The sequence below is a fragment of the Theropithecus gelada genome, chromosome 6, assembly GCF_003255815.1.
Source record: "Theropithecus gelada isolate Dixy chromosome 6, Tgel_1.0, whole genome shotgun sequence".
Taxonomy (NCBI): Eukaryota; Metazoa; Chordata; class Mammalia; order Primates; family Cercopithecidae; genus Theropithecus; species Theropithecus gelada.
The window spans coordinates 21,766,897-21,793,240 of record NC_037673.1 but is presented as its reverse complement, the minus strand read 5'-3'; the positions used below and the strand labels follow the sequence as shown (position 1 = coordinate 21,793,240).

At 34.7% G+C, this 26,344-nt stretch overlaps 1 protein-coding gene across 8 annotated transcripts in view; it reads left to right on the top strand.

The window, feature by feature from the left end:
* CDH12 (cadherin 12) overlaps window positions 1–26,344 on the top strand; it is a 1,140,321-nt gene that overhangs the window by 1,066,864 nt on the left and 47,113 nt on the right. For all 8 annotated transcript variants that reach the window (XM_025388387.1, XM_025388389.1, XM_025388391.1 and 5 more), the window contains one exon: window positions 11,693–11,946. In XM_025388387.1, the coding sequence (XP_025244172.1) occupies window positions 11,693–11,946 (254 nt within the window). The remainder of the gene's footprint in view (window positions 1–11,692; window positions 11,947–26,344) is intronic.

The window sequence follows — 26,344 nt, the reverse complement described above, 5'->3', positions numbered from 1 at the left end:
CCTGGCCATATATACTGTAGTCTTACAATAAAGTAAGCTAGGGAGGAGAAAATGTTATTAAGAAAATCATAAGGAAAAGGAAATATATTTACTTTTGTTAAGTGTTAGTGGATCATCATAAAGGTCTTCATCCTCATCATCTTCACATTGCTGAGGAGAAGGAGGAAGAGGAGGGGCTGGTATTGCTGTCTCTGGGATGGCAGAGGCAGAGGCAGAGGAAAATCCACATATAAGTGGCCCTGCACAGTCCAAACTTGTGTTGCTCAAGAGTCAACTGTATTTTAAACTAAAAAAAAAAAAAGAAGAAGAAGAAGAAGACCTAGTGATGCTGAGTATTTAATTCTACAGGTGCTATTATTTTGTGATTCAACTATTATCTATTTTATGTTGAACAATTAGACCTGATAATTTGATTATGTCATTTAAAAAGATTCTTACTGGAGTTTAATTGTAACCTAATTTTTTATTACTATACATATAAAGATTATTGTAAAAACAAGATCAAAAAGTAACTCTAACCCCACCAGCCTTGATACTGCGCCTTTTTATGGCTCTTCTGAAGATATAAATATCTAATTCACCACAATGTTGGTTGATATCACAGTGGAGGCATACTGATGTGTGTAAGCTCTAATCCCCTGAGAAGTAGAAGAAATGTGAAAGGCCAGTAATGGATGTGAGAGGGCTATACGGAGGAAAGGGAAAAAGAATTACCAATAAACAGACAGAGAGAAAGACAGACTGTGCTGGGAAGTTGTTTAGTGATGGCATATAGACTAGAGCCAAAGAGGATTACAGAGGGCAAAGTTAGTTGAAATATCAGAAAGAAATCATTCTTTACAGTGTCTGTAGTTCTGTCTTTTGTTGGGTGGTGACATAAAGGAGTCTGTTAATGTGAGAAAGAAAAATTATAATGGCATTTAAAGTGTGCAGCTTTCTTCCATAATAATGAGGCAAATTATAGAAATTTCCAATAACAAAATAAAGGCAGAAAAGCGAAGCTCATTTAATTTAGCCTCTTCCTCCTCTTCTACAAAACACACTCTATTTTGAAGAATTTTGGAGAAAACACCCCAAACTGCAGTATACAATACTCATTTGCTCATTGTAATTATTTTGACGAGAATAAATATTTTGCATTCAGTTCCATTAATCAGCATGCCCCTCCCATATTTGCTCAGGAACTCTGAATTTTAACAAGAAAGCAATATATATGATAATGAAAATACTCTGAAAAAGAAACACATTTTTCAAATAGATTATCATATTTTTATTTCTGCTATTGTGCATAAATTATGCTTAGTCTAGAAATTAATTTAATTTCTAGATCCCACATGATCCCACTATATTAAATTAAGCATTTATGCTAAATTTGCAAAATACTCTTATGCTAATTTATGCTAAATTTGCAAAGAAAAATATGTCAAATTATTATCCAGTTTACTCCCTTATTATTATTTAGTTTTTCTCTTTTTCTTTTAATTGCAAATCAATGTAAAGTCTTCTCACTTAATATTTTCCCTAAGAAAGTCTCCAACAAAGAAATCACATTTAAATAGGTTACAAACATCTATTCAAATGAAACAAATAAAAATCATTAATAATATAAAAAATATTTTAAATTAAGAAGTCATGATATTTAAATATAAAATTAAGTATACTTCCAAAGTTAAAGTACAAAAGATTCAATTCTAGATATACATTATATATATTTATGTCTATATACTTCTTTATATTTAATTATTATAACTATATTTTATATTCACGCAGTTTTATGTTTATATCATCAATTTTATTTACACATATTTACCATCTATACCAATAAATAATCAATGTCTAGGTGTCAATCTAGAAAAATATATGTCATTCTTATTTATTTTTAACACAATTGAAAAAGGTATGATTTAATAATAATTCTTTATCTTATTATATCAAAACATATTAATCTTTGAAAGTAATCATTCAGTTATATAAGTTCAACTATCATGAAAGCAATAAGAACATATCTGCCTTTTTCATTATGAAAGATCTACAGAGAATGAGTCATGTTATTTATTTTTTGTATTTATTGTGTTTAATTTATTTGGAATTTTTATACTTCTTAACTGTATTAAAATTGAAATATGCAAAATTATATAACACTTGTATTAAAATAGATTTAGATAGGGTAGATAATCTTGTAAGTATATCTGCAAATAAAAAAGCACACACACACACACTCTTCTCTTGTCTCCTGTGGTGGATTAATCATTGTTGACCATTTTACTGGCCTGAAATTCATTATCTAAATAAAGCTCAATGTCCATAACTTTCACTGCTTCATTCAGCAGGTATTTTGGAAGCAGTCACTGTTTTCCAGACTCCACTATGGAGATAGGGCAGTGAACTCAATAGACACACTCCCCGCACTCAAACAGTTTCCATTCAACTGAGGATGTCAGAAGATAAACAAATTAGAAATCACTTTCAGCAGCGATGAATTCAAGCTAGAAAGACTTAAAGCACGGTGAAGGGGTACAAGGCATGTGGAGGGTGGAGAGTATCTTACAGTGAGGTGAAAAATAAAAAAAGGCTTCTCTATTAGAAGGGAATATGAGCAAAAACCTGACCATGTGGTATTTGGGGGATGTGAGTTCCTAAAAGTTTGAGCAGCAATTTCAAAATCTCTGAATTGGGAGTGTACTAGGCAAGAAGGCCAGTGGGGCTGGAGTGTAGTGAAGGAAGAGGCCCTTGCCCAGAGATGAAGGGCTCGCCAGGGAGAGCCCTGTAGACCAGGCAAAGGTGTTGAATTATTAACAGATCATGATATAGAGAGCCCATGTTGAGTGTAGATCTAGATCACCTTTACTCTTTTTTTTTTTTTTTTTTTTTGATATGGAGTTTTGTTCTTGTTGCCCAGGTTGGAATGCAATGGAGGGATCTCGGCTCACTACAACCTCTGTCTCCTGGGTTCAAGCGATTCTCCTGCCTCAGCCTCCTGAGTAGCTGGTATCATAGGTGCCTGCCAACACACCTGGCTAATTTTTTGTATTTTTAATAGAGACGGGGTTTCACCATGTTGGTCAGGCTGGTCTTGAACTCCTGACCTCAGGTGATCCACCCGTCTTGGCCTCCCAAGGTGCTGGGATTACACGCATGAGCCACCGTGCCCGGCCTCACCTTACTCTTATAGACCCAGGTGACTCTGGTTATTTGAAGACAATAATAACTAGGAAATAATGAGAGCAATAGCTCAGTTAAGAGACCATAGAAGTGAGCCAGGAAACTGGTAGAAATGTGGAACATGATGGTATAGTGACAGAGATGGTGAGAGATTGTAAGATTCTAAATAAATTTTAAAGGAACAGCCAAAACATATTTGTATAATTTTTATCATAAATTACACCAAGCATTTGAGGACTTCAGAGCCTAATAAAACACATGGATTTTCTTTCAGTGTGTAATTTGCTTTCATCTCTAAATATGGATCCACTAGAGGCAATCCCCTACACTAACTTACTGTTCTATTAGAAAGAAAATTGTAACCTGTACCCTACATCTATTGAGTCTTTAAAAAATAATTCAGGAGGACATTTTTGTAATGAAACTTAAAAACTATCCACCTATCTATTGTATGTATTGTATTGTGTATTGTGTTTGCACACACACATGCACATAGATATGTCACTCAATTAAACATGACAGTATGACTTGACAAAAATATGAGAAAATATCTCATTGAATAAAGTCCATAAAAATTCAAAATCAATTGAAACAACTACAATTTTTAAAATACAGAATGTTTTGGGTAAAGACTGTAAAATAATACTCAAGCATATATTCAATAAGTTCTCAGAAAACTTTATCTTGGCAACTATCATTAGTAATCCTTAAAGAATTAGGTGTATCGCAATAATTGTGAATGTAAACACCAACAGTAGTGTTGCAGATCCAGAATGATCTTAAATTGTTTGTTAAGATTTCCCTTTCAATATTGCAATACGAGAGTTCTGACATAAAATCAGATTCACACAGAAATTACATTTTAAGTATACTAAATGCATTTAGAAAGTCCCAAATATATATTCTACATTTGAATATGTAGTCCTTTTTTAAACACCAGTTATTTTCATTTTTTAAATAACAGATTTTGAGCTGCAATAGAGGAATGAGGCACGATATGCTTTGTTTTCAGAGTTTTTCTCTTTTTAACGCACTTAAGAATACATTAAAATGCTGATGATCTGAAGTACATATTATTATTGTTTTATCTTCAAAATCTTTTATTTGCTTCTCTCTTACTATTTTCTCCTCTGTCTATTTCCTGTATAGAGGGAGGGCTTGAGGAAACAAAAATGATGATCAGGTTTACATGAACTGAAAAGACTGAAGAAAGGCATTTTTATTTGTTTTATTAACCTTAACTTTGATTCACTTTATGAGCACTGTGACAGAATGCCATTTCACTGCGACACTTTGAATTCACAGGAACATTATAAAGTTTTATAAATTGCTCCAAGGCATAAGATATTGGTAAAACAAAACAAAACAAAACAAAATAAAAACTGCCTTTATTCCACCCTCACATCCTACTACTCTGAGAAAACTACAAAAAAAAAAAAAAACCAAAAAACAAAAAACAAAAAATTGTCCTATATGGTGTTAAGTATTATAGCAACAAAACACTAATAAAATCAGAATAAAGTTTTTTTAAAAATTCAAATTGTCTCGAAATTAATAGGTGAGCTACATTTACTATGACAGAATAAGAGTTTCTAAATTCAATGGCTTCATTCTTAGTGAAAACCTAAATGAAATTTGTGTTTAGTCACTTGTGTTTCTTTGCTACTAAATAAATGGTAATAAAATATATACTTCTTATACAAAAATATGAATAATAAGTTACATGAATTAAAAGTTTTCAACGACTCAAAATCTAAATATAGTTATAGAAGCACTTGAATTTTCTTCAAAGTGATTGCAAAATTTAAATAATTAAAATAATTAAGTGGATACTCAAGTTATCCAAAATAATAATTTAATATCCTGTATAATTTTTCAAACAGTTCTCTACCATTTCTACAAAAGTTTCTCTTGGCAACTGTTTAAAATGAAGAGTGGTGAAGTGATTTCCTATTTATTTTTTAAAAAGTAAAGCTTTTTTGGAATTGAAAACAGTGTTTACCATGTTGATGTTACTTGGCAATATTAGTTTATTTCAAATTAACATAACTGTGTGATCACATTAAATCGAAGGCAGAATTTTTCTTTTTCCCTGAAAACATATGAGATAAATGATATTGCTCTTCACAAGGAGCCTTTTAACAAATAGGCTAAGGTGCCCATTGGTCCCACTGGGCATGTATACTTTATATTTACCGGATAATCAATATAACTCTTTTTCTTTTTTCGCTCTTAACAAATGACTGAGTTCATGTCATATGATTTGGTAGCATAGCACCATCATGTGGTTAATTTTTGAATAACTCTTTTAAGAACAAAATGCTAATAAAATTTGGAATATTTTAGATAGCCAAACACATATGCTTCAGTTTAAGTTTAAAATACTGCTATTTTTAGCCACACTAATGTACCTAATTAAAGAAAAAACACGTAAATGCCATTGTTTCTATAAGTGTTATGTTTCTGCTTTTCTAAATATTTGTCTTCACCTTCTTTTGTAATACTTTGCCTAGTTTCCCTAAACAGTCTCATCAACTGTAACTTAGCCCCAAATCAACATAACTACTGCAGATTTTTCTGTAGTCTTGTAGACAGTTCAAACTGCACATGGCATAGACTTTTCAAACTCACTGCCTAAAGCTGAGTTCTTTCTTTGCTCCCAACAAAAGTCTGCCTACTTATGTTTTCTCCTTTCCAGTTTCTTAAAGCAAAAATCTATGATTTTTCTAATGCCATTTCCATTCCTATTCATGTCCCCTTACCAAATAGGACACAAAGGCTTGTTGCTATTTTTCCAGAACTGAGGTTAAAATTTTCCTTTCTCTACCTATGAATTTGCCCTACAACCCTCTTCTTGACTCCTTTTTGGCACTGCAATGGCTATTCTCCCAGCCTCACACATTATTTTCCTCCAACAAATCTTGTTATTCAAGGGGGAATGAAAGAAACCTATTTAGATGTTTAGATAGAAACCTGTTCATCTGACTTAAATCCTTTTCTGGTCCCATTGATAGAAAGATAAAAATCAAAGAGTGCATTTCCTATTACTATCTTCTGCACACACACACATACATACATGCTCACACGCACAAGCTACATTCCAAGTACACCAAACTCATTGCAATGTCTACCAGTGGTATTGTGGTTCTCCTCCTTCTGCATAGAACTCCCTGTCCTATATCAGTATCTTCATGAATTCTTATACATTCTTTAACATTTTTCTTCCTTACCTCTCAACAAAGGCTTCCTACAGTCCCTCAGGCAAAGTTGATCACTCCTTAATTCCGTACCCAAATATCAACATTTCTGTCAAAGTATCTAGGAAACTTACATGGCTCTCATATTTAAAATACAACTGATTCTTCCTACTCTATTTTAAGCCCCTGGAGGCACTTTTCCATATCTGTGTTTATTTTCCCATCAGTAAAGAAATGTCTGAAATATATAAGATGTTTAAAATTGTTGTCAACTAAAAGAACAAATATCCTCTGTTGCTTTACTGTTTTCATTTCTGATACATTATTTTTCTTTTTATTCACATAGCATGTAAAGTTTGGAATGTTTTGCAGAGTATTTAGAAAAATATGTTTTACTGATTCTACTAACAGGAAATCTGAAGCTCAAAGAAGGAAGATAATTTTTCAAAGTCACACAGCTTGCTGTAAGTCATAGTATATGTTTAGAAAGAGCATATTTCCAATTATTGTGTACAACAATACATGTTAGAAAAGATAACAGGCCTCCCCTGATATTCATGATTTATACTGTGTGAGTATATGACACATATATTTTATTTTAGCATTTATAATATATGATGAAACCCTCTGTAATTTTTGAGGGAAAACATCACTAAAAACCTATGTCTAGAAGCACTAGAGTTTCTTGCAATTCTTTTTTGTTTTGTTTTGTTTGTTTTTTGTTTATCTTGGTTACTAAATTTATTCCAAAAATTAGCACTAAAATACAGGTATTACTATAATGACTAAGATTCTTAAGATAATTTGTTAAAACTATGAAAATTTTGCAGTGCTGCAAAACACTAAAGTATAGTAATAACTTGTCCACAGAAAAATTAAGTGCATTTCTAATAAATAGTTTTGTTACAAATATTTTTAAAGATAAGTTATATAAAATGGATGTTTCTTCATTTAAATATTTTTGTTTACAAACACTTTTTGCCTAGTAATTCTACCTTTCTTATAAGCTTATATATTTTTAATTTTCTAACAAATGGTGTTGAAATTTTGTCCAAACTAAAATCTACATTTTAAAACTCACTGCATTTCATTGTTTTCCCTATGTTAGAGAGACATTCTCACCTGATATAGTGGCAACTTGTGTTCATCAAGTACCAGCTCTTTTACATAAAATATTGAGCTGCAACCTTTTGTCAATGATGATGAGATCTGCATAAACTCTCCCACATCTCTTCCCAGACAAGAATTGACTGCTATATTGATCAAAACACTAAGTTTTAGCAAACCTGCTTTTTCATTAAAATGATGCCTCTTCTGAACATCTTATCTTTATTGTTCAGCCTGGTGTAATAAACCCATTTATAAGAGCTTGCTCCTAGTGTCTGTGCATCCTGGTTCAGCCTGGTATAAATCTGTTTTCTAACTGCTTGTCTTAGAAAGAATCTAGTCTGTTTCTGATAAGCCTACATCCTCAAATCATTTGCATTCATTGACAGTATTCCTTCCCATTGCCTATTAAGACCTACTAGATAATTGAGTGTGTAGAGCCTTATCACTCAAGGATATATTTTCCTAAAAGTGATGGCTTTCCTGTGTTGGTAAAAATAATATAGGCTTACTATAAAAATTGAAGTAATACAGAAGACTAGAAAGTAAAGAGGGACAAAACCACGGCTACAGTGAGTCATAATATGGTATAACTGCTTCCTTTGCTCGGGTCTTTTGGGCAGACATCAAGGCGTGATTGGGGCTAAGATCCAATCTGAGTCTTGGAGTCTTTTATAACCTTACTGGTTCCTAGCGGAGCCAGGTCCTCATGGCTGTTTGTTTTGTATTGTCATTGTGTGTGTGTGTTTTGTTTTGTTTTGTTTTTGTGGTAATTACTACTTCCTTGTGGCTCTTATGACAATTTTGTTAGCTCTTGCCAAATATCAGGTTTCAGTTCCCACAGGCACCCCTTGAGCACTTGCCATATAATCTCCTATAATGACAAATTTACATCTTATAAGGCAGGACAAAAAGCATCTGCATCACCCCTTTCTTTTAAGGGGTCTCCTGGTTAGGTTACACCTTTCAAGTAAAATCTCTCTTAATTAACTCAATGTCAAGTGATTAGGGACCCTAATTATATCTGCACAACTTATGTTGCCATAAAACTTAATACGTTTATGTGAGTGAGATATCATTTAATTTACAGGCCTCTCACACAATCAATGGCAGAGTCATTGCACACAGAGTATAGGTCATTGGGGGCAGGAATATTGGGAGCATCTTAGAATTCTGCCTGCTGCAACTATCATTTTTTCAAATTCCTCAAAATATCTATAACCATAGCTATCCGTTTCCACTCAACATTATCTGGAAGCGTGAGGAGCCCTGGAGGAGCCCAGGCAGCTATTCTCTTATAATTTATGCCAAAAATTGCTTATTTCCCTTTGAAATGAGAAAATCCTTTGGCATTTAACATTTCATTTAGTTTTTTTGTGACCTGGGCTTCAACAAAGTAAGAACAGAGAAAGTGGTGCTGTAATAGCCCAATGGGCTCTTCCTGCCCATTGCACAGACAAAACCAATTCACTGAGACCACGGGACTGCAGTAAAGAGCTTACCTGACACGAGGCTAGCCATGTGGAAGACAGAGTTGTTACTCAGATCAGTCTCCCTGAAGGCCCAGAGGTTAAGGTTTTTCAAGGATAGTTTGATGGGCAAGGGACTAGCAAATGGGTGCTGCTGATTGGTTGGGGATGACATCATAAGGGTGTAAAATATAGTCCCCCCATGCTGAGTCCATCTCTGGGCAGGGAACCATAGGACTCTTTGAGTCATATGCCACAAATCTGGGTGGGGTTAGAGTGAAAAACATGTCAAAAGACCAATCTTACATTCTGCATTCGTGATGTAATCTGTAGGGGCAATTAGGGAAGTTACAAATCTTGTGACCTCTAATCACATGATTCTTGAGCAGTAACAGATTGTAGAAACTACCTATGTTTTAGCAGAATTCAGGCCACTGTCATAATCCTAATCTTGTGGCCTTTCTTTAGTTTTACAGACGTGGTATTGGCCCAGGAACAAGGAGGGGATCAGTTATAGGGAGGGACTATCATCATCCTTGGTTCAAAGTTAAAGTATACAGTAATCAAAGGCCATATGATCAACCATCGCATCTTATGCGTACTATTCTTTGCTTATATAGGTATTAAGAGAAATCAAAATGTCTAACAGGGGAAACATGAAAATGAAAGGAGATCAATATTATAAGTTAACAGGTATGAGGTGAGCAAATTAAAATATAGAGAGGTAAAAAGAAAGCATTGATTACAAAGCAGGTAAACACACAAATAAAAATATGATAAATAAAAGGAATACCTATAGGGAATTAATAAATATAGTTCCTGCTGCATAACAAACTACGGTGAAAGAGAATGATGTCATATTCAAGTGAAATTGCTGTTTTGTTATAATAAATTCCATGAAATTGTGAGAGTTTTTGAAGATTTAAAACTGATTTTTTTTCATTTTTATTCCTCAGAGGAAATGCATAAAACAATCATATCTTAGAAGGAGAAAAATATCCTTCCTTTATTTTCCCCAGGTGTACTACAGTAAAGAAACAGGTACTGACACTGCAATTAGCAACTCATTGGAGTCAGACTTGAGGGAATTCCTTTAGAAAACAGAAATTTTTAAAGGTCCTAGAAAATCACTATGTTAATGTTAAATTCGTGCTGTCTCAGATTTTCTTAGATGATGAGAGGCCAGTGCCATTGACCTTAAAATTATCACTTAAACAAAGCACCACAGCAGCACCATATTTCAGGAATAGTATATTTTCAATTATTGCAGACATAAAATTAATGTTTACAGTGAGGGTGCAAGTAAGCAGTGATAAGCTAAAATTGAGCATCCGTGACTCCATAGAAAATGACTTCCTATATTATATTATGTTTCACAGCCTTTTCTAATTTGGTCATATATATTGATACTGAAAGCCCCAATTCTTGGTAATGTGTATTGATGATGTGTTACAGTGCCCATAATTTATATATACGGTTCTGAGAACACACAAAAAGCAAAACTATTTTTAAATTAGCAATACGTATGCTTTTAAATACTGATACAGACATTTACTAGTAAAAAAAAAAAAAAAAAAAATGACGTAGACATCCAAAAGTGTTTAATATAAGATGCCATAAAATAAGACAACAAAATATGGAGTTTTCATGGGACCACTTTTCCAATACCAAATTTGCAGCTGGAATCTGGAATATCTTCAATGATCCTATTTCATTTTTATTCAGTTTTTTTTAATCATTGCTTTATTCCACTAGATGTCAGTATTGGATAAGAGCAGAGAAATGCTTCCCTGAACATCTGTTCTCTTGCTGTTTTAACTTTGCTCATATAAAATGATTAAGCCCTACCTAGCATGTATGTCTGCATGTAAATGATGTGATTTTTAAGAAAAAAAACAAAAAACATTTGCAACTGATGATCTTTACAAGTTACCCAGAAACTTCTACATGGAGGTGATTCTTTTCTTTTTTTTTTTTTTTTTTTTGAGACGGAGTCTCGCTTTGTCACCCAGGCTGCAGTGCAGTGGCCGGATCTCAGCTCACTGCAAGCTCCGCCTCCCGGGTTCACGCCATTCTCCGGGTTCACGCCATTCTCCGGCCTCAGCCTCCCGAGTACCTGGGACTACAGGCGCCCGCCACCTCGCCCGGCTAGTTTTTTGTATTTCTTAATAGAGACGGGGTTTCACCGTGTTAGCCAGGATGGTCTCGATCTCCGGACCTCGTGATCCGCCCGTCTCGGCCTCCCAAAGTGCTGGGATTACAGGCTTGAGCCACCGCGCCCGGCGAGGTGATTCTTTTCTTAAAATGTTTACCTTGCGCCTGTAATCCCAGCACTTTGGGAGGCCGAGGTGGGTGGATCACCTGAGGTCAGGAATTCGAGACCAGCCTGGCCAACATGTTGAAGCCCTGTCTCTACTAAATACACAAAAATTAGCCGGGCATGGTGGCGCGCGCCTGTAATCCCAGCTACTCGGGAGACTGAGGCAGGAGAATCGCTTGAACCCCGGAGGAGGCGGAAGTTGCAGTGAGCCGAGATAGCGCCACTGAGCCCCAGCCTGGGCGAGAGGAAGAGGCTTTCAAAAAAATAAAAAAATAAAAATTCCTTGTACTACCCTTACCCACTAATTATGAAGAAAAATGAAAATTTTAAACCAATACAATTGGTAATAACTTGCAAATTGCTCTGAAGTAATGTTGACCCTTTCTGTCACATTCTACATAAATGTACTCCTTATTCTTAATTTGTCCTCGCTACAGCCTTTAGATTTTGAAACGAAGAAGGCATACACTTTCAAAGTTGAGGCTTCCAACCTTCACCTTGACCACCGGTTTCACTCGGCGGGCCCGTTTAAAGACACAGCGACGGTGAAGATCAGCGTGCTGGACGTAGATGAGCCGCCGGTTTTCAGCAAGCCGCTCTACACCATGGAGGTTTACGAAGACACTCCGGTCGGGACGATCATTGGCGCTGTCACTGCTCAAGACCTGGATGTAGGCAGCAGTGCTGTTAGGTGAGAAAAGGAAACATTTTCTTTTCTACGTCTCAGGAAAACAAAACAAAACAAGAACAAAAACAAGAAAACCAATTCTCTGTCCAAAACTGCATGATGATTTAATTATAGAATATGATGCTTGAAAACATAAAACTTTACATAAGAATAGAGGAAGTGCTATAGGATTTTGGGGGTAAATACCTTATCAACTATTGCAACAATGTTTACTAGTGGCGTTACAACCACTAGAGGTCTGATTCTCCTGTCACTCAAGGTAACAAATCTCAACTCTTCATGTAGAAATGGAATTTAATAATATAACCTTTTAGAGAATGATTCTCATAATTAGTGATATTAAGATACTTTGCAAGTGCCTAGAGTATAATAGACATTAATACATTTTATAAATAGTCTAAACTTTCTGACCCCTTACCCAAAGTTAGTGTTTGAAAAAGTTATTGCAATTTGCATGTCATTTTTACAGTGTGTAAAACATGTCTGCTGGGTTTGAGGTGAAATGAGTAGAGGCACAGTTAGAGTCAGTCCTAGAGTAAAATGAATTTATGAAATTGCTCAAAGCACACACTTTGCAAGGAACTGCTTCCTGCTCATCTCTCTCCCACTCTCTCAACACATAAATTCCACTAGTACTATCAAGACAATGCAATTTCCCTTTTCCTCACTTATACATTGACCCAGCAGTATGTTTTGAGACTTTTTTTTCCCCATTCATTCTATTGTATGCTTGAATTTTCTGCTGCATGCCTACAGCTGTTGGGAAACGGATTAAAAGACAAGTATGAGATTTGTTTCTGAATCTTCTGTCCCTAAATGATTGAAGCTTGGTATGCAAGAACCAAAATAGGAAAACATAAAGTAGGTTTTTAAAGCAAAACACTCTCTTCTATTGACATACAACAGACAAATATTTTGTAAGATTTTACACCATGTGGTAAGTAAAGATTAAAACAATGGATCAAGTTTTCAGTGGTATCCTTAACACAGTAATTGCATATAGTGAAATCTCACGAAATGGCTTGACAGCATACGCAACTTGCTCTTTGAATTTATCTGAATCCATCACCTATAGTTACATGAATACTACCTCAGTCAGCTCTAGCTGCTATAATCCATTAATGCATACTGGATGTATTAGTCTGCTTTCACACTGCTATAAAGAACTGCCCTGAGACTGGGTAATCTAAAAAGTAAAGAGGTTTAATTGAATCGCAGTTCCACATGGCTGGGGAGGCCTTGGGAAACTTACAATCATGGCGGAAAAGGAAGCCAGCGAATCTTACATGGCGGCGGGCAAAAGACAACGTGTGAAGGAGGAACCGTCAAACACTTACACAATAATCAGATCTTGTGAGAGCGCACTCACTATCATGAGAAAAGCATGGGGGAACCACCTCCGTGAGTCAATCACCTCCTACTAACTAGGACCCTCCTTCAACACGTAGGGATTATAATTCGAGTTGAGATTTTGGTGGGGACACAGAGCCAAACCATATCGCTGAGTGACTTAAGTTACAAACACAGTTCTGGAGGCTAGACAGTCCGAGATCAAGGGACCAGCTGATCTGGCGTCTGGTGAGGACCTGCTTCCTTTTCAGCAGGTGGTCATCTTCTCCTTGTTTCCAGACACTGGAGAAAGAGAAAGAGAGCTCTCTCTATAGTCCCTTTTGTAATGGTAAAAATAACTTCATGAGGGCTCCATCCTGATGAACTAATTACCTCCCAAATGCCCCATCTTTTAATACTATCACATTGAGGTTTAAGATTGCCAGATGTGAATTTTGGGGGGGTACATATCAGCTCATAAGATTCCAATTCTGCCCACCCCAAATTTATGCCTTTTTTACATGCAAAGTGCATCCATCCTAAGAGCCCCAAAAGTCTCAACTTCTTCCAGTATTAACTCAAATCCAAAGTGTCATCTAAATATTATCTAAACCAAACAAATGTGAGACAAAAGGTACAGTTTATCCTGAGGCCACATTCCTCTCCAGCTGTGAATCTGTGAAACCAAATAAGTTACGTGTTTCCAAAATACAATGGTGAAGATATTTGTATTCCAAGAGGGAGAAAGAGGAAAGAAGAGAGGGGTGAGACGTCCAATGTAAGTCCAAAACCTAACAGTGGAAACTCCATCAAACCTTAGTGTCAAACATAATTTTTCTCTAGATCAATTCTTCACTTTGCAGGTCCACTAGAATGGATGTCCCACTTTTGGACTCACTAGGGTGGCAGCATAACCTCCCACACTCAGAGGGGCACCACCCAGGCTGTGGCTCTCTGCAGTAGCCTCACTCATGTGCAGTGGTCACACCCTCAGTGCTCCATTGGGCGACTCTACCCCAATGTCTCTTCTAGGCATTGAGCCCAATGTTTGAAATCATTATGGAAGCAGCCATTCCACAAGCCTGGTGACATCAAGTCACTATTGGGGTGATTTGGAATTCTTCCCTCGATTTGGAGAATTATGAATGCTCATAGCTGAAGAGTTATGTGATGCTGTTTAACGGAGTTGAAGAAGTTTGATGATCTTCTTTCATTTTACCGCATTTCTCTTTCCTTCGGTACCAGCTGGCAGTGTTTCTGCTATTATAATCTCATCTGTTTTCCTGGCTTTTTCTGAAATAGTGGATGAAGTTCATGGTTCGCACCTATACAAATCTTCTTATTAAGTAATTGGTCTGTCTATCAACCCTTAATGTTCTCTTCTAAACACACTTTCTCATTATTTTGGAACACAGATGGGTTGAGATATTTCCAAGTTCTTAAGCTTTGGTTTCTTTTTACTTAAAAAATTCATCTTTGTTTAATTTCTTTTATTTCACATTTTACTGTAAGGAGTTGTGAGGAACCAAGCTACTCCTTTAACACTTTGCTTAAAAATCTCCCCAGCTAAATACCTAATTTCATCACTCTAAAGTCCTTCTTTACACAAAATACTAGAACATGAACACCACCCACCTAAGTGCTTTGCCACTTTATGACAAATACTATCTTTCCTCTAGTTTCTAATAACATGTCTTTATTTCTCTCTGATAACATATCAGAATGGCTTTTACATCCATATATCTACCAACATTCTGTTTAGGATTGTTTAGATGTTCTTTGGGAAGACAGAGTCTTTCTCTACAGTTCTCTTTTCTCTCTGAACCTTTAACTGAATATCCTTGAACATTCATAATTTTAGCACTTCAAAACTCTTCCAGCCTGTACCCATTACCCAGTTTCATAGCCACTTCTACATTTTTAGGTATTTTTTATAGCTGCACCCCTACTGCTTGGTACCAATTTCTGTCTTAGTCACTTAAGGCTGCTGTAACAAATTACGGTAGATGGAGTAGCTTCAGCAGCAAACATATATGTCTCTTGTTTCTGGAAGCTGGAAAGGTTATGATCAATGTGCCAAGAGATGCATTTTCTAATAAAGGCCTGGTTTCTATTCTGCAGAAAGTCATGTTCTTGTATCCACACAGCAGAAAGAGAAAGAGAGCTGTCTGGTGTCTCGGTTAGAAGGGCACTAATCCTATGTATGAGGACTCCACCTTCATGACCTCATTACCCCCACGAAGGCCCATATCCATATATCATGCATTGGACGTTAGGATTTCAACATATGAATTTTGGGGAAACATAAACATTTAGTCCATAACAAATACTTTTATTCTTGAAGAGAACCTGTAATCAGGAGAAAACTCTAAAAAAAACTCATCTGTCTTTTAAAAAGAAATAAGTATAACAATTACTGAACACCCCTACATTTCAGACTGAATGCTAAACAGTTTACTCACTGGATTCAAACTATTGTTTTCCATGTCTGTATTACAACATGATTCACTTCCAGTTAAGTTCCAGAAAACCATATATGATTTATAAGGCTATATGCAGATACACACACACACACACACACACACACACACACACACACACACACATCCACATATACATTCAGTATTTGTTGAGGTATTCTCCAAAATCTCCTGCCTTGGTAATTATTATGTATTACCCTAACATTATTTATCAGTCTTTTATTTCTGAAGCCCTTGGATGTTCTGTTGATAATTACAAAAGTAGGAGATGCCTGGTAAATGGATTTACCGGTTTTAAAAAATATGAACAGTTATTGAAGGAATATTGAAGGTTGTAACAAAAATAATTAAAAGGTAAATAAGATTAATTGAAACTCTCTGCAGGTCAATAAATAAGAATTTACATAGAGAAACTAAGTATCTAGAGTAGAGAACATGCTATGTTGTTTAATTTACTGTATGTTCTATTTTTAAGACTTATAAAAGAATGATGAGGCCAAAATATTAAGAAGAACATGATTTTAATGCAATACTTAAGAACTAGAAAAATCAAAGTTCCTAAGTAAAAAACATTATTAGGTAAAGATACACCTTCCAAATTCAAGAAAATTGTTAGAGTCAGGACCCTGGTGTGAGGAACAAAGGAAGGTTAACATGAAAGAAATTCTCCTGCTATAAGTGTGTTTTTTATTTTGTACTTTTTATGTCACAGTAGCTAGTATCTGACAAGTGCTACTTTATATCAAATAAAGTAGTGTACCATGTCTTACTTCTAATGAGTAGCAGTCGACCCACTTGACACAGATGGATCTAATTGATCCCCGCAAGGGGTTGTCAAAAGACAGAGCTGTTTTTGAATCAACTGAAACCTGTCTTTGTTCCATGTCCTTGGAGTGAACAACACACTTGAATAATGTCAGCTAAGGAAACATGGGGTATGAGGCATCATCTTTCCTTGCTCTGAAAATGTGTTTACTCACTTAAGAATGAGAGTGAAAATACGTTGTGAAAACTAAGAATGAAAGTGTAAAATTACTTGACATGTTTAGATATGCTGTTTGTTTTGTTTTCCTTTACTTAATTATCTTTTCACAGAGTTATTATGCAAGGTATTAATTTAGGACCTTGAGTATTTTATCATCATCATCTTCATCATCATCATCATTATCATCACTAAGCACAGCCAAGAACCACATCAATGCCATAACCAAGGACTGATCCCATTTTGAAGAAAGGTTCTCTTAGGTTTCATAACTAGCAAACACACCATGTCTGGTTCCTTACTCTCAACCTTCGGCCCCAGCTTAATTTCTAGTTATTCTTTACTTTTCTAGCCTTTGCCTTTTGATGCACTGATTTCTTGTCTCTAATGCTGTATATTCTTTGAGATGAACACTGCTATTATATAGTTCCCAGAAACAATTTCTAGTGAGTCAAATGAGACTGGATTAAGTATATCCACCAGTAGTGATGCAGGGGCTTTTCATAACAGCAAGTTCTTGAGTTTAGAAATTTAAAACTGTTGATTATCCAGTTACATTGAAAGGTATTATTTATTTTGAGTATTATTGATTTGGGTTACAGAAAGATTTCAGTGGGTAATTTTGTTCAATATGTACCACTTTTCTTTTGTTCCAAACATGTAAAAGTCTGTTATCCTTGGAATAAATTTAAAAATAGAACTTAATCATATTTTTTATAAAATTTAAAAAATTGGTTATTTAATTTTAATCCATGTCAAAAGTATTAAATAATAACAGAATGATGATGTAAAGTAAATCTATTTTATGTATGTAGACTTGCATATATAAACTCAAAATTACAGTGGTTAAGAGTACAATTTAAAAGTGTACAGATTGTTCCCTGACTCGTAAAGATTCATCTTACAATGTTTTCACTTTGCAATGCTGTGAAATTGATATGCATTCAGTAGAAATCATACTTTGAGTACCTATACATCAATTCCTTTTTTCCCTTTCAGTTCAGCATTCAATAAATTACATAAGATATTCCACACTTTATTATAAGACAGGCTTTGCGCTAGATGATTTTGTCCAAATGTAGGCTAAAATAAGTTGTTCAAGCAGGTTTAAGGTAGGCTAGGCTAAGCTAGAATGTTAAATGAAAAAAAAATTAGATATTTTTGTATAAATTGATGGACATGAAAAGAAAAAGCAGAGAGGGTTTGATATGGAATACCTCTAAGAAACTCAGAGATAAACAAACAAATAAAAGGAGATGTAGAATTTAGAAACTGCAGGGGTAGCTGAATATATTAATCTCTGGGGATTTTGCCCTATTCATCTTTTTCACAACTGTGGTATACTGAGTCTTTAGGACCCACAAGAGAATTATTTCTCTGAAGTTGGTTTTTGCATGAAGTCTCTTTGTAAGTGTGCTGAATGGATTTAGCTTGTATTAACTCCATTTATAGAAGCAAAGAAACTGAAAAATCATTTTACTTAAAGAAAAATGAAAAAAAAGCAAACGAGAAAGAGAAGAAGAGAAAATTTGCTAAGAAAATAGGGATCAACTGGACTACAATTTGCTAACAGAGGTTAATCCCCATAAAGATCATGCCAGAACACCCAGATGTATGAGCACTTAAGAAAAAAAGACATTGCATTTACACATCTAGATATAGATCTACCTATATTAGATTTGCAAAAACTCACATGCACATATACACATATATATGCATACTGTATTTTATTAGTACATTGCATTATACACTAGAATATATCTTTTACATCAAGAAAATTGTTTAAATTAAATTAATTTTGCATGTAGTATATGAAACCTTATTCAGTATAGTCCCAACTTTAAGGTATCTTTTCATTTTTCACATTATATGTATTTGTGTCCTAAGTAAAATTTTGGTAAGTACCATGACAGGGTTCAATATGGTGGTTTCAGTGGATATGAAGAACATGAAGAAGACACTGGGAAATGGGAGAAGTGAGTTATAAGTGATAAAATATACATACCCTTTTGATATCCAAGATGGCAGAAGTCTAGGATGAAGGAGATAAAATAGAGGTTAACTATTTTAACTGGAAGAAATAGAACTGAGAAGAGTTGAGTTTTGGTAGACCACATCTTCAAATGTCTTTATATGAGTTCTGAATCTATCAATAACTTTATATGAGTTCTGAATTTATCAATAACTTAATTTCCCTCTCTTTAATCTCTCCTTAATCTCTTTGGGGAGCCATTGCACACAAACTCAGCAAAATCTATCCCCAGTGAGACAGTTGAGTATATATGCTTTAGACATGCTGTTATCAAGTTATTGGTCCATGTGAATCTGCCTTTTAGAGTGGAATTCTATCTGTAGTTGACAATATTAAACAAAGCTGACAACTTTACTAGTATACATGCTTATTTTGTTTGCACTGGAAAAAAAATAGCATTCCCTTCAAATTTACACCAACTGAATGGTTAAGAATATATCCCTTCAGAATTTGTTATTATATACTAAATGATGGAGAATTACATGTTTCTCTGTAAATAAAGTTATTTTGCTTCCTCTTTAAATGACCAACTCACTGACGGTCAATATACAAGGAACTATCGCAAATAATATGTAACAAGATAAACACGTTCACTTTTACTTATGTCAGTAGCAACCAATTATCTACATATAGTAACATTGTAAGAGCTAAATTGTGCTGGGTACTGAGCTTAGCACATTGTTCAGATTTGTTTAAACACTGAAGCTGACATTAGTTGACAGAGTGGGACACTGAGGCCCAAGATCATATTATGTCTTCAGAAAGAATAAGAAAACGATTTAAACAAAGGCTGCCAAATTTCAAAGGTTATGCTACTAATCACTCTGCTACTTAAATTTAATTGAAATGCTAACCTGAATTTTTGAGTAGCTTTTAATTCTACAATTGATGAAAATAAAATTAAAATTAAGCAAAGTGGCTGGAATATGAACACAAAGCAGTAAAAATATATATTTGGTATTTTAAAATATGCTAACTATGAACCCTACTATATACGTGAAAGTATTATATATACTTTACATATGTTTAAAGGTAATTACAGCAACCTAATTAAACCTGAAAAAATGTTAAATTGGATTATGACAATAGTGACATTAATCAGGCTGGACTCACCATATTATACCTTATTACGAGAGTTTAAGTTCCCTTTATTTTACTGGAGAACTACAAAGTTCTTATACAATTTAGGCATAACTAAGCGTTTTACTGTTTACCAAATTCAATGGGTTTGTGATACAGATCTACAACTCCAATTTTTAGGAGGACAGGAGGATTTCAATGAAATAGGCAATGATGCATTTGCTTTAATTTTCAAATAAATTTTACATTATTCTATTGATACGCCTAAGGGAATCTCTATAACTAAAGTGTTCAGATATTTGTTAGGCTATGAACTTTTTTTTTTTTTTTTTTTTTTTTTTTTGTTTTTGAGATGGAGTCTTGCTCAGTCGCCCAGGCTGGAGTGCAGTGGTGCGATCTCGGCTCTCTCGGCTCACTGCAAGCTCCCCCTCCCAGGTTCACGCCATTCTCCTGACTCGGCCTCCCAAGTAGCTGGGACTACAGGCGCCCACCATGTCTGGCTAATTTTTTTTGTATTTTTAGTAGAGACGAGGTTTCACCGCGTTAGCCAGGATGGTCTCCATCTCCTGACCTCGTGATCCACCTGCCTCGCCTCACAAAGTGATGGGATTACAGGCGTGAGCCACCGCACCCCGCTGGATATGAACTATTTTTGTGCTGCCCTGTTATGCTCTTTGTAACTACCCCCAAATGAGAGAACGTCCTTGTCTTTGTAGTATACATATTCTATATTACTGACCTGTACTATTTGGGTTTAACTTTTGCCTGCTAGAGATTCAGTTTTGTTGCTTTACCTGCAAGTACTGAGAGAGTATCCTATAATATACAATTATCCCAGCTCTTTTTCTTCTGTCTTTAATTTCCTTTGTAGAATAGCCCCTTTGTCACATGTATTTGAGATTTTGTACATTATTTATATATTAAAATAGTTACTTTAAATATATAAACAATAAATGTAAAATATTCTTCTCGAAAAATACTGTAATAATCAGTGATCAATAGGAAACAAGAGAAATGAATCCATTTCATAAGCTGTTCCAGAGCACTCAGTTAAGAGAATATAAGTAATTTTCAGAGCACAAATTAGCTAAAGAGTAGACTAATCACAAGCAGAAAATGCAAGCTGAGTTAGAAGGAAAAGGAGGAAAATAAAAGCTTTCTTTCAAATATGATGTCTATATTTGGGTTTCAAATGGTAAGCAACTCTACGTAAAATGGCACTGTTCTTCAGAGCCATTTGGCCATGACCTAATAAGAGTAAATAAATCCAGTGCTGACCTGGGATAACAAGCGTTGGACTTAGTTCAACAAAATAGTTATAATGAAGCTCTCTCAAAAAGACGTCGGAATAAATACATTTGAATATTCAAAAATGTAAATTAAGGTATTCCATGCTTGAAGTATGACCAGGACATTATCAATAAGTCAGATAAAGTAATTCAATTCGCACATATAAGTGCACTGTATTATAAGTAGAACAGTATATTCAGTAAGGAACTCTTCATACTTGAAAGAAACTTCCTGTATAACTAACAACACAAAATAGTTACTTTGCTATTCTCATTTGAGAGAAACTGTTAACACCAATTCAAATTGGTAGAAAGTAAAGTTTTAAAAATGGTACAGTTTTGTAAGAAGGAAGTAATAGATGCTCTCTAGAGGGATTTGGCAAGTCTTTATGGGGAGAACATGAGGAAAGCTAAAAGGTGCCTTTGGTTTTTGAGTAAATTAGGAAAGTTCTGTGACATGAATGGGAAGAAAAAAATTGAAATGAGCTGACAACCAAGTCCAGAATAAGGGACTTCTGAAGGTCTAGAGTCAAAGATACTTCTAAGCAGAAGATACCAACATTTACTGAGCAAACTCTTTACTTATTTAGTCAGGTATTACAGTCTGTATTTTTAAATATGTGATAAAACTGAGACTTGGGAACTTTAAAGCTATTAAGTACAGAGCCTAGACTTAATCGTTATTTGTCTCAACCTCATTTTCTTTCTATTAGAGTAAGCTGCTTCAAGGTGTCTGCAAAGTAAACCAAAGGACAGGTATAAAGCTTTGGGGGCAGAAGAAGTTCTTGTCAAAGATAAAGTTATTTTTGCTCTGAGTTAAAGACAAAATACATCGGTCAGATGAACCAACAGAATGGCGGGGTAGAAGAGAGTTTTGAAGTTAACTTCCAGATCTGTAAGATAATACAGAGTGAGAAGACCATGTATGGCTGTTCCAAAAAGAAAAAAAAAAAAGAGGCAGAGGAAAGCTTAAGCAACTTGGAGGAAAATACAAATATAACAATTATAATTTCTACATTATATAGATTATGGTATATTTCTTCTTCTTTAGAGATCTATTTTAATCATATTGTGTGTGTACAAATGGGAAATTTAAAGACAGAAGACTTACTTTTATTAAATGATTACACTTTTGTAAATATTTAGTTTCTCATCAAACATTTAAAACAAGCCATAGAAACCCTCAAAACCATTTAAGATACAACTTTTAAGTCTAGTAAGGGGAAAGGAGAGATGAGGAGGAAGATAAGAAAAAAGAGGAACTGATAGGAAAGTAGGAACTGGTAGTTTAAAAAGTTTGAGAGGAACATAGTGGCATTTATTTGTGATTGCTGATGGAGAAATTACAATTGACTTATTGTTGCAGGTGGCTTAGGTGCTCAGTAAAATGTTTGTTAAAATGAATTGAACTGAATTTACTTTCTTTAATTGTCTTCCAAATGACAAAACAAAACATTGGCAACTAAGAAGACATATGAGTAAAGACATTTTGATCTACTATCATTATCTTAACAAAATAACATTTTCTACCTTGACCTGTATCGTTATTACCAGATTTTTCTTGTTTAAACAATGAGGTGTGATACTTTCAGAGTAATTTTGTACCATTAAGTTCTTTTTACACATGTAGTTGACAACTGGGACAGGGTCAAAGTTAGCGTTTCCATTGATGGTGAGAAAGTTATTAAGCGAATTGAAAAGCACAATTTTAAGGGAAATGCTTACCTAATAAATAGAATAAAAATTTTTAAAGCATTTCTGAAAACTAATTTATAGTATGGGAATAAAACCACACTTTCTCAAATGGCCTGCACAGACTAGGTTAAAGTTTTAATTTCTGATTTCTATTCAACTGTTAAAACCTTTTTTTTCCAGCAACAATCACTACATAATTGTATGAACTTTAGATTTATTTTATTATATACAGATTATAATCATATAATTGTTTTTTCATTTAAATCCCATCTACTCACCAAATAAGTATGAGATGAGTCAAACATACTTTCCGTTTAAGTCTTCTGCTCATAGAAACTCATTTGTTAGGCCAAATTACACAGTTCATGTTACACCATTGTGATTAGTTGCAATTCCAATACTATTTTACCCTTAGATTGTAAGTAGACTGTTGCAGACTGGCAGCAGAAACACATGATGGTTTACTCTGCGAGGTTGTAACTCTTCAAAATTTCTATACCTTTTAGAACTGGGCCATATCTTTTCCGAAATTGTCCAGAAAATGTAGGAATGGTTTCATTGCAAGTTCATCGAAGATCTTTTCTTATAAATGTCTCTCAGTTGCTATACTGGATAAAATATCACAATAGAAAATATTTATGCTTTAGTCAGGCACAGGATTTAGTCAGTCACATACAGACAGAGCATCAGGAAGATGTGGGAGCTAGTATTAGGCTTATAGTCTAAGACCTGGCTAACTATGAGAAGATGCTGAAGATGCTTAGCTGAGTAGAAACTGTTCAAATATGTTTCAGCCATATTCCAGAAGATATAAAGCTTCATTGGAGGATAACATGAAGAGAAGGGAGCTTGCCAAATTTCACAAGGTGACAGAGCTAAAAATTAGATACCAGAAAGTAGTGACTGACAGTCAAACAGAAGCACCACATTTATGGTTTGTACTTTATGAGTTTGTGTGAGAACTTCATATTCAAGTACTAGAAAGCTGAAGGTTATGTGTGCCACTACTTGATGCCAGATAAGAAAATGTGTGTGTAAGGAAGAATTTTTATCTGGGAAGTAATACAAAATAATATGGAAGGAGAGAGGGAGAAAGGGGGAAAAGAACACTCACACACTCATACGCTGATACACATGACTCTATCCCTATGCAACATATACTTTATCTTATTTCATTTTTATAACAACATTCATGGTTACACTGCTAGGTAGGTATTGTTTTCCAAATTTTATAGAACGTAAGGAGACTAGATATTGGAAGGGAATCTCACTAAACTGATTGCACAAGGTAAATAAATAAAATGTATGTCACCCTAGTTCTCTCTGTACAAAAAAATTAGTGTGCTTCATGCTATATTTCATTGCATCTAGGTGGTGGTTAATGTATGTATTGCAAACTCTACTTCAGCATTAGTCTGAATGAACAAAAAAAAATCAAATATGTTTACTAAGCTTGCAAGATATTGGATCCTGGTTGACTGATATATAGAAACACACAACTAAGAGATATACACATTATTTGATGAATATATTATGTAAGTTCTTGAATTTTAAACTTGTTATCAAAAATACCTAAAATTACAATTAAACATAACCTGTATATGTAGTGATTCACTGTATGAAGTTAGACTTCTGTTTGAATCAATTTGTTGAATTATAACATATGCTACAAATATTAACTATAAACAAGGTGATCAATTTTCCCAATCTTATCTGGGAAAAATCTTGAGGAGTTTTCTGGTCCTAAGGACACTCACTGTAAAAACTGAGGAAGTCCTCAGCAAACAAGAAATAATTGATTGTCCCGAATAAGACAGTCTTAAAGCTCTAACTATGCTGCCTTGATGTAGAAATATGTAACTATTACATAGACAGGAAGTATAGGATCTGTGCAATGAATTCAATACAATATTTAAGTGGCAGGTGCTATGTACAAACAACAAACAACATCCCAGGTCCTTGACAACACAGAGATGAACAAAGCTAGTCTCAGAGCTCTCAAGAAATTTAACAAGCTTTGGGTAAGTAAGATAATCAAGTCACATACACAAAATGTATACAAGCTGTGTTATATTTGCCAACATCTACATAATAATGGAATATTATTAGCATTAAAGAATGATCTGTTCATTGCAGAGATTTTCAAAGATGGAAATAAAGAAAGGCTTTGAAAAATATCATGCAAGTTAACTGGAATTCACAAGAAAAGAGTAAGAGAATTCCAAAAATTAGTGGAGTTTCCACTTAACGAATGGCAGCAGGATGCGGTCTGTAGACACACTCCACAGTGAAGCAAGAATAAATGACATTTGTTTCTTTAAGGAATAAAAGACACTCATTTACAGCCTCTGGAAACTTTTCTAAGGGCATGCAGCACATAAAGAACAATTTATTCAAGAAAAGCTACTAAAACTTGGTAAGAATAGCAAAAGACAGTGACACTTAACCCAGAACCTGCTCCCCCCTCCCATGCCTATGTCCTTGCTCTGCTTGATAGAAATGCCCACCTGGCAGGTGCGGTAAAAAGACGTGGTTTCTCTTCCCTTCGCAACCAGTCAAGGGCCATGATACCTTACCAGGAGGGGCAGAATGCAAACATTACATAAAACTATAAAAATTAATAATTATTACAATGTTTTATTGCACTTGTGACATATATGGATGTAACAGGTGTAATATACACAGTTATTGCACGTAACTATATAGAAGAAACATTTCTATATTTTACTCTAATTAAGTTAGTATGAATGTGAATCTGATGAGTTAAGTCATATATGGCAAAATTTAAAGCAGATACTAAGAAAATAAATGATATAATAAAAATCATTAAAGAAATACTCACTTATTGTAAAAGAAAGAAGTAGAGAAGAAATAGAGAAACAAAAAAGACATGAGAAATATAGAAAACCTAAAAAACAAAATGGCATCAGTATTAGCTGTTGAATGGGAATGGATTAAACAACCTAATCAAAGAGAAAAGATTATCAAAGAATCAAAGAATAAAAACTGATGACTATATGAAGTGCATGTCTGTAGTTTAATGGTACCAAAGTCAGACAACTTGAAACCTTGACTCTGCAAATACTCATGTGCTTTTTTTTTTTTTTTTTTTGAGACAGAGTTTTACTCTTTTTGCCCAGGCTCGAGTGCAGAGTGCAATGGTGTGATCTCAGCTCACCGCAACATCTGCTCCCCCGGGGTTCAAGTGATTCTCCTGCCTCAGCCTCCCAACTAGCTGGGACTACAGGCACATGCCACCATGCCCAGCTATTTTTTGTATTTTTAGTAGAGACAGGTTTCACCATGTTGGCCAGGGTGGTCTCCATATTTTGACCTCGTGATCTGCCCGCCTCAGCCTCCCAAAGTGCTGGGATTACAGGCGTGAGTCACCAAGCCTAGCCTCATGGGCTTTTTTTTTTTAAAAAAAAAAAACATTTTGCAGCATGTGACTATACCAGGCTCTCTTATCTTTTAGAATTTCTCTAATGTCACCACAATCCTTCTAGGTACAAGA